The sequence below is a fragment of the Tupaia chinensis genome, unplaced genomic scaffold (genome assembly GCF_000334495.1).
Source record: "Tupaia chinensis unplaced genomic scaffold, TupChi_1.0 Scaffold143584_1, whole genome shotgun sequence".
Taxonomy (NCBI): Eukaryota; Metazoa; Chordata; class Mammalia; order Scandentia; family Tupaiidae; genus Tupaia; species Tupaia belangeri.
This window is the reverse complement of record NW_006203430.1, coordinates 7491861-7501139: the sequence shown is the minus strand read 5'-3', so window position 1 is coordinate 7501139 and position 9279 is coordinate 7491861. Positions and strand designations below refer to the sequence as shown.

The window sequence follows — 9279 nt, the reverse complement described above, 5'->3', positions numbered from 1 at the left end:
ATGTATAGGTATGTGTCAGCTGTGCTAGCTATTGGATTATTTAGACTAATTAAGCTCATTGGCAGAACAAATGAATGGGGGGGGGCAGAAGGCATGGAGGGCAACCATGGATGCCAGGGACAATGGAGGAGGAAGATGGGACATGGCAGAGGGTGGGGGATGGGGAATCAGGGATGGCAAGACAAAGGGCAAGGTATGCAGGATGTAAGAATTGGAAAATTACTTGCTGAGAACATGTATGTTGATGTGCTTGATTGAACCAGTACACAGTGTATTTTGGATGGAAAATTAAAAAAAAAAAAAGAAAAGAAAAGTAGCAATGGCATGCAAACATTAGTGAGGTGTGAGAGTGGGAAATGATAAAAGCAAAGAAGAAAATGATATGTGTGTGCTTGTGAATAAAAAGCACTTACCAAGAAGGATACAGCTACAACACACACACAAAGCAAGACCCTACAATTGTGGTTGCTTCAAAGGAGAACTATGTGGCAAAGGAAAAGGAGAAAGTTCTCACTGTATACTCCCTTTTATACACTCTGGATTTTATATCATCTGTCTAATTATTTACCGTGAAAAATAAATTACAGAGGAGAAAAAAATGAAAACATTAGAAAAGGTCTTAAAAGATAATCTAGGGACCAGCAGTTAGCGTGGTGGCTATGTCGCTAGATTCCCATGTAGTCGAACACGATGCGCGTCCCAGACCCAGTGGCTTAAAACTCACACCGGGTGCGTGTGCATGCGTGCCCAAGATCCCGAGAGGAGGATAGAGGAGAAGGGATTGCAGCGTGGCCATCCCCCCTGGGGGGTGATTGCTCGTTTTCTGTCTCTCTGTCTGGCGAGTGCATGCACCTGAAAGCAAAAAAACCTCCCACAAAAAAAAGGTAATCTAGCTCAATTCTCTCACTTTATAGACAAAAAACTAGTGCAGTACACAGACTGAGTTCCTATTCATATTCACGCATCCAATCAGGGCAGACTAGGTGCTTAAAGCAAATGCAGAGGGGAAGTGGGTGGCATAGTGATTAAGGTGCTGGACTCTCACATGGCCAAATGCAGTTTGAGTCCTGGGCCCTCAGGCTTGAAACTCATGCCAGACATGTACGCTCATGCCCAAAATCCTAAAAGGAGAATGGAGGAGAAGGAATTGCAGCATGGCCATCCCCTCTGGGGGTGATTTCTCACGTTATCTCTCTGTCTCTTTCTCTCTGCTAAGCACACACACCATAGCAAAAACATATCTCTAAAAAAAAAAAAAAGCAACTGTAGATAAAGAAGAGTATATTATGTAACAAAGTAAAAGTAATCACAACAGAGAATAATTTTTAAAGGCTATTCGAAAATTGTATGCTAATATCAGTCATATAAAACCATATGAAATATACTAACATATAAAACCATGCACAGAACAAATAATACCCATCCATCAAGAAAGTTATAATTAAATAATGTCATAGGTACTCCCTTGTACACTTAAAGCCTAAGACAAAGTTAAATAAACAAGTAGGCGAAAAGCACAGAATGAGTAAACACAGAAGTGGTAACATATTAAGGGCCAGAGAGGGATGGCAGATGGCAAAATGGTTACGTCTCTAAACTCCCATGTAGTCCATCACGGTTCGAGTACCAAACCTGGTGGTTTAAAACTCATGCTGGGTGTTGGAGCCAGCAGGTAACATGGTGGTAAAGGACACTGGACACCCACATGGCTGACCAGGTTCAAGCCCTGGATCTGGCAGCTTGCTTTCTCTCTCTCTCTCCCCCCCACCCTCTCTCTCTCTTGTTCTCTCATCCTGTCCCTCTGGTCAAATTAGAAAAAGAAAAGTTAAATAAAAATAATTCTTTAAAAAACGAAAACAAAAAAACTCATGTCAGGCTCTTGTATGCACATGCTTAAGATCTCAAGAGGAGAATGGAGAAGGTATTGAGGTGTAGCCATCCCCACGGTGGTGATTCCTCACAGTCTATCTGTCTATCTGTGGCAAGCACATGTGCCCTATTGCAAAAGTCTCTATTAGATAAAAAAAAGAGGGGGTCAGCTGGTGGCCTTGTGGTCAAATGAGTTGGATTCCTACATGGCCAACCTCGACTCAAGTCCCAGACCTGGGGGCTTGCTCTCTCACTTTATCTCTCACTCTCTTTGTCTCTGGTCAAATTAAAAAATAACAAAAAATGGAAATAATTAAGTAAGTAACTCTTTTAAAAAATAATAAAAAAAAAAAGATGTGCCAAAAGAATACTGGAAAGACTAATGCTGCCTGGCTGCACACGTCTGCCCTTACCCAAGAATACTAATAAATGTCTCACCCAATGACTCTGTCCTCGTAGTTTATCATTTGACTCTCCTACTATTTCTTCCCATACAGCAGCTGTTCGATCAAAAGAACACGAAGCCAACACCTGTCCAAATTCAGGATGAGCCCATGTCACACGCCATACAGATCCACTATGTGTCTGTGGAAATAAGAAAAACAGTAACAAAAGACAAGATGAGTATCCCAGGACTATGATTTTGCCTTTTTTAAAAGAAAAAAAGGCAGTTTATTCATATCTCACACAAAGTTTTACTCGAGAAAACAGAAAACACATATTCTTGCTTCAATGAGAGAATGCCTATTAATGTTTTCAGTTTTGCTATATGGCACCAGAGAGAGAGAGAGAAAAATCCTCCACTCCCAGAATAATGGCAACACCACAATCCTTTCTCTTCCATTCTGCTCTAGGGGATTTTGGAGCACACACAGGCACCAGCATGTTTTTCAAGCTGCAAGGTCCACACTGCAACCACATAGTCAGCCGTGAGGGATCCAGGTGCTTTAATCACCAAGCCACCTCACCACTCATTGGACTCAAGATAATTAACATTTAAGTGAAAAGTTAAACTTTTAAGTGGGTGAATATTATGATATACAAGTTACAGCTCAACAAATAAATAAAATATTGTTTTTAAAAACTATTACTTGGCAGGACCAGCTGATGCCATAATGGTTATGTAGCTGGACTTCCACGTAGTCAATAACAGTTCGAGTCCCTGACCTGGTGGCTTACACTCACGCCAGGCCTGTGTACTTGCCTGCCCAAGATCCCAAGAGGAGAATGGGGAAGGAACTGTGGTATGGTCATACCCCCTGGGGGGAAAATTTCTTGCTTTCTGTCTCTGTCTCTCTTTGTCTTTCCAGAGAGTGCACATGCCCTACAGCAAAAAACCTCTCTTAAAAAATAATTATTTGCTGGGACCAACAGATGGCATAATGGAAACATAGCTGGACTGCCATGTAGTTAGTTGACAGCAGCTCGAGTCCCAGACCCAGCAGCTTAAAACTCATGCTGGGCACATGTGTATGCATGCCCAAGATCCTGATAGGAGAATGGACGAGAAGAGATGTGGCATGGCCATCCCCTGGGAGGGGAGTGATTTCCCACTCTGTCTCTGTCTCTCTGTCTCTTTGGCGAGTACACGTACCCCACAGCAAAAATCTCTCTTAAAAAAAAAAAAAAAAAAATTACTTGCTTCAAAAGTCTAACCAGACTGGCTGGCAGCTGGCATGGTGGTTAGGGATGCTGGACTCCCACGTAGCTGACCAGTGTTTGAGTCCTGTACCTGGAGGCCTGTAAATCATGCAGGGCACATGGGCGTGCACGCTTAAATTCCCAGCAGAGGGACCAGCAGGTGGTGTGGTGGTTGAGACGCTGGATGCTCCCGCAGTGCCAACTATGGTTCAAATCCCGGACCTGGGGGCTTTCACTTTCTCTTTCTCCCTGTGTGTGTGTCTCTCTTTCTGCTCAAATTAAAGCGAATAAATGAATAAATAAAATTAAATAAATAATTTTTTTAAAAATTCCCAGGAGGGAGACGCAAAACGCCGGGCCTGCCGCGGGAATGTGAAGAGGCCGAGAATTCCGTTCAAAGGCATCCCTGAGCCCGCCGAGTTGGTACCATGAGCAAAGCTCACCCTCCCAAACAGAAAAAATTTATGGACAAGAAGTTATCATTAAAATTAAATGGTGGCAGACATGTCCAAGGAATATTGCGGGGATTTGATCCATTTATGAATCTTGTGATAGATGAATGTGTGGAGATGGCAACTAGTGGACAACAGAACAATATTGGAATGGTGGTAACACGAGGAAATAGAATCGTCATGTTAGAAGCCTTGGAACGAGTATAAATAATGGCTGTTCCACAGAAAAACCCATGTCCCCTTGTCAACAGGCCCATTTTTACTATGATGTAAAAATCAGGTCATGTACATTTCCATAATAAACTTTTTGTTAAGAAAAAAAAAAAAAAACCAGGAGAATGAAGGAGAAAAGACTGCAACATGGCCATCCCCCAGAAAGGTGATATCTCACTTTCCCTCTCACTGTCTCTCTGTCTCTCCCAGCAAGTCCACACACCCTATGGCAAACAAACACTTAAAAAAAAAAAATAGGTATGTTAAAATGCTATACAATTACAGATTATCTTACTCTCAAATTCTCTAATATTTCTGCCAATTTAATAGTAAAAGAATATAAAATGCCTTTCTAAGAAAAGAAATATAAACTTATAATTTTTCAAAGCTGAACAGCAAGACATTGATACTAGCAAATAAACAGAAAATATTTTAACTTTTTTTTTTTTTGAGAGAGAGATTTTTACTGTACGGTGTTTGCACTCCCCATTTTTGAGAGAGAGATTTTTACTGTACGGTGTGTGCACTCCCCAGAGAGAGACAGGAGACAGGAAGTGAGAAATCACCCCTGGGGGGATGCCCATGCTGCAGTCCCTTCTCCTCCATTCTCTTCTCGGGATTATGGGCATGCACGCATATACACACAGCTTGAGTTTTAAGCCACAGGGTCCAGGACTCGAAGTGCAGTAAACAACGTGGGAGTTCAGCAACCTAACCATTATGCAATCTCCTTGTCCCATATTTCCATTTTTTAACATCAGTGTAAAAATTAATACTAACCTTCCAACTGGCAGTACAATGCCAATCTCCACTTTCACTTTTATCCCAGACCTAAAGAAAATAAAAAGCAGATATTTTATATAAAAAATTCCCACAAATTGATACAAAAACTATAAAACTAAATGAATATATAGGGAAAAAGGTGAACATAAAACTTATTTATAAAAGAATACAAACAGTAAACTAACCATTCATTCATTCAATCAAATATTGACTGAGAATCTTGAATATGCTGGGCACTAGGCCAACCACTAAGGGATGCAAGACAGAGAGCTCTGATAAGTAAGAGAGATAATTATATTTCAGTCATCTCATTATTTGTGGGAGTTATGCTCCATAAATTCATCTTGATTACTGAAATTCTCGTGAGCCTCTGGTCAAACATTTTTATCAACCAATTAGTAGAGATACCTATCTAATATGCATGGTTGATTCATGAACACAGAACTCACAACCAAAAGTACTGTAACTCACAACTGAAAGCTTATCAAACATGCATATTCTCCATAAAGCACATCACAGCCTTCTTCTTGTTATGAAAACTAGATAGCATGGTGGCCTTTCAGTACTGCACTTGGAGATAATTTTAAATAGCTGAAACTCCCAGAAGAGGGGCCACCGGGTGACACAGTGGTTAAGGAACTGGACTCCCACATGGCAGAAAATAGTTTGAATCCTGGATCTAGCAGCTGACATGCTGGGCGAGTTTTCATGTGTGCCCAAAATCCTAGGAGGAGAAGAGAGAAGGGATTGTGGCATGGCCATCGCCCAGTGGCTATGCTTTCTGACTCTCTGTCTCTTTAGCAAGTGCACGTACCCTAAAAGCAAAAATACTCTCAAAAAAAAAAAGAAAGAAATCCCCAGAACAAAAATGCAAAAACCATGACATTGATTAGTTTGTGGAAAGAACATTTGTTTATACTATGAGTCAAAATAAGAGTGTCACATTGTTCTATCTCAACTGAGAATGAATGCATCCAGTGATTTTTCACCACTCTACACACTGGGCAATGACTCCAAAAACCGTGAGCATTGACCTTTGGGTTACAAATAAAACTTCAGCAAGAAGGCAAATTCACAAACACATATTTGCAAATAACAAAGATAAACTGTATTTGTAATGTACGTTAAAGGAAAATATTAATACCAAAATATCTATAGATTATAACAAGGTTAAAACACTAAATGATGTCCCTCATTGGCAATGATGCCATCAAATCAATATTCTCAATGGTGGGACCAGCAGTAAGTGTATGACTATGTCGCTGGACTCCCATATAGTCGACCACGGTTCAAGTCCCGGACCTGGTGACTTAAACTCAACTCATACCAGGCACATGTACGTGTGTGCCCATGATCCCGAGAAGAGAATAGAGGAGAAGGGATTATGGTGTAGCCATCCCCCTAGGGGGTGATTTCTCGCTGTCTCCCTGTCTCTCTCTTTCTGGTGAGTGAACGTGCCCTATGGCAAAAATCTCTTAAAATTCTCAGTGGTGGTGTAAAATGGTATGACATGCAAAAAAAAAAAATCAATTTACCAACTCTTGTCAGAAGCTGTAAGTTGGGGCCAGCAGGGGGTGTAGTGATTAGGGCACTGGACTTCCACATGAACAACAGTGGTTCAAGTCTCAGAGCTGGTGGCTTGCTTCTTCACTTTCCCTTTCTCCTTAAGTGTATATGCTTTATAGCAAATTAAAAAATAGTAATAAAATTAATTGTTTTTAAAAAAAATTTTTTAAGTATTCATTCATTTCTCTTCTAAAATTAGAATCACTGAAGATAAATAAAATGCTAAATTCAGATTTCCATTACCACACTATTTCTGACAGATAACCAACACATTGAAAAATTAACTAAAGAATCAGTAATAAGTAGATAGTGAAAAAAATATATGGCTTGTTAAAGTAACAAGACATTAAGGATTAACCCATTAGCAGGCCAGCATGTGGCATAGTGGTTAAAGGCACTGGATTCCCACATGGCCTACCTCGGCTCAACTCCCAGACCGGGTGGCTTGTTTTCTCCCTTCCCCTTCCCTCTGTCTCTCTCTGGTCAAATTAAAAAATAATAATAACAAATGGAATTAAATAAATAAATAAAAATTTAAAAGTAGTAACCCATTAGAAATGGTAATTATTAAGACACTCAAGCACTAAGGGGAGAAAATATAATAAAATCTTGCATGCAGAGGTTCTAAGCATATATGTGAGTAGACTTCAAAAAGTTCACAAAAGTGAAAATTAAGAAAATACTGGGACTAGCAGAGGGTGTAATGGTTATGTTGCTAGACTCTCATGTAGTTGACCACAGTTCGAGTCCAGGACCAGACAGCTGAAAACTCACACCAGGTTCACGTGCATGCATGCTCAAAAACCTGAAAGGTGAAAGGAGAAGGGATTGTGGTGTGGTCACCCCTCCTAGAGGGTGATTTCTCACTTTGTCTCTCTGTCTCTCTTTCCAGCAAGCACATGTACCCTGTAGCAAACACTCTCTCTCCCCCCTCTCTCAAAAAAAAAAAAAAAAAAAAAGAGAGAGATGGCCTTAAGCAAATTCACAGAAAGTAGGGCAGAGGGAAAGTAGGAATTAATGGGTGGAGACCTTCAGGATCATGAAAAGGTTCTGGCAATGGAGAGTGGTGATGGTTGCATAACATGTGAATGCTGTGCTTAATGCCAAGACCCGCACACTTTAAAATGGTGGTGGGGGGAGCAGCAGCAGGTAGTGTAGTGGTTAAGGTGCTGGACTCCCACATAGCCAGCCACAATTGAAGTCCTAGATCCGGCGGCTTGAAATTCAGCCAGGTACATGTGCGTGCATGCCCACAATCCCAGGAGGAAAGTGGAGGAAAAGGGATTGCAGATGGCCAGCCTGGCTGGGACAGGGGTGATTTCTCACATTCTCTCTCAGTCTCTCCCACAAGCACACACACCCTATGGCAAAAACCTTTAAAAAAAAAAAATTAAAATGGTTATGTACTTCACTACAATAAAAATGTTATGGAGTATAACTCCCACAAATAATGAGATGACTGAAGTGTAATTATCTCGCTTACTTATTAGAGCTCTCTTTCTTGCATCCCTTAGTGCTTGGCCCAGAACCCAGCATATTCAAGGTTCTCAGTCAATATCTGAATGAATGAATGGTTAATTTACTGTTTGTATTCTTTTATATATAAGTTTTCTAACAGTCACTCTAAACTTTTCTTTTAGAATTTAACTTTTTTATTTATTTTTAATTTGACCAGAAAAGGATAGAAAGTGAGAAAGCAAGCCGCCAAGTCCAGGATTCAAAACCACAACTGACCATGTTAAAGTCGTGCATTCTTAACAACCACACCTCCTGCGGGCCCCCACGACAAACCTTTTAAAAACTGCAACACTATGGTTATTCGATGGGTAACTAGATGTTAATAACAACTGTATCTTTTACTGGTATCAAATGAACGTGGAAAAAAAAGGAAAAACTGACTTCGAATTTCAGCTATTTTGAAGTCCGGAATGCAGACTATCCACACTCCAGCTTACATCTTCAAGTATATTATCATTTTCCCTATAACATTTCAGAGTTTCCTAATTCCAGCCATCATTCCTGATATATCAATAAATTCTGCTTCTTGGAACGGTCCACAGACGTTTACAGGAATTTTAAGAAACAAACACTCCAACTCCTAAATAAGTTGAGAACTTTATCAGATGTAAATGGTTTATATTTTTCTTCCTTCGCGAAACAAAGTGAGTTACGCTCGGAAGATAAGCAGAGAACAATCTCTCCAGGTGAGGGGCGAGCACACAAATGACTTCCCCACAGGTCCCATCTCACAGTGCCCTGGCTGAGCAAGTGTGAGGTCAGGCCAACGACTCCCAGGCACCGCGCGGATAGGAGAGCCCAGAGGCCCAGCAGGCGGGATCTGGGGTTTTTGGAAGCCAAAGGCAACTGCGTCCACCGCCACTTGACACCGGAAAGCGTCCCAGGCGGCGGGAGCGCGCACGTGGCCGGACGCCGGATCCGCCGTGACCCCACAATATGAGGTAGAGAGGTCTGTCTGCGCGTACAGGGATGGTGGCACAGGCCGGCGGAGCTTGCCCGCCACCCCCTGGAGCTCCAGGCCTCGTGCACAGTGCCGCATCCCGAAGTCCGGAAGATCCCCTTTCGCCGGCACTGCCCTCATACTCCCCCTTCTTCCAGGCTGGGCCACTCCCGAAGGCCCTCGCGCACCTTGACGCTCTGGTCGCTGGAGCAAGTCGCCATCCGCCGCCCGTGGAAGTCGAAAGAGACATCATGGATGAGGTCCTTATGGTCCGCCGCGATACTGCGCGCCACAAAC

The 9279-nt window shown here is 41.9% G+C and overlaps 1 protein-coding gene and 1 pseudogene across 1 annotated transcript in view; one reads left to right on the top strand and one right to left on the bottom strand.

Annotated features, from left to right (window-relative positions):
- SEH1L (SEH1 like nucleoporin) overlaps positions 1-9278 on the bottom strand; it is a gene marked incomplete at its 5' end in the record, with an annotated part of 40898 nt that extends 31620 nt beyond the window's left edge. The window contains 3 exons of the mRNA XM_006164156.3: positions 2308-2454; positions 4956-5006; positions 9171-9278. Of these exons, the coding sequence (XP_006164218.1) occupies positions 2308-2454; positions 4956-5006; positions 9171-9278 (306 nt within the window). The remainder of the gene's footprint in view (positions 1-2307; positions 2455-4955; positions 5007-9170) is intronic.
- On the top strand, positions 3888-4169 carry LOC114005231 (small nuclear ribonucleoprotein G pseudogene; annotated as a pseudogene).
- Position 9279: the final 1 nt, after the last annotated feature.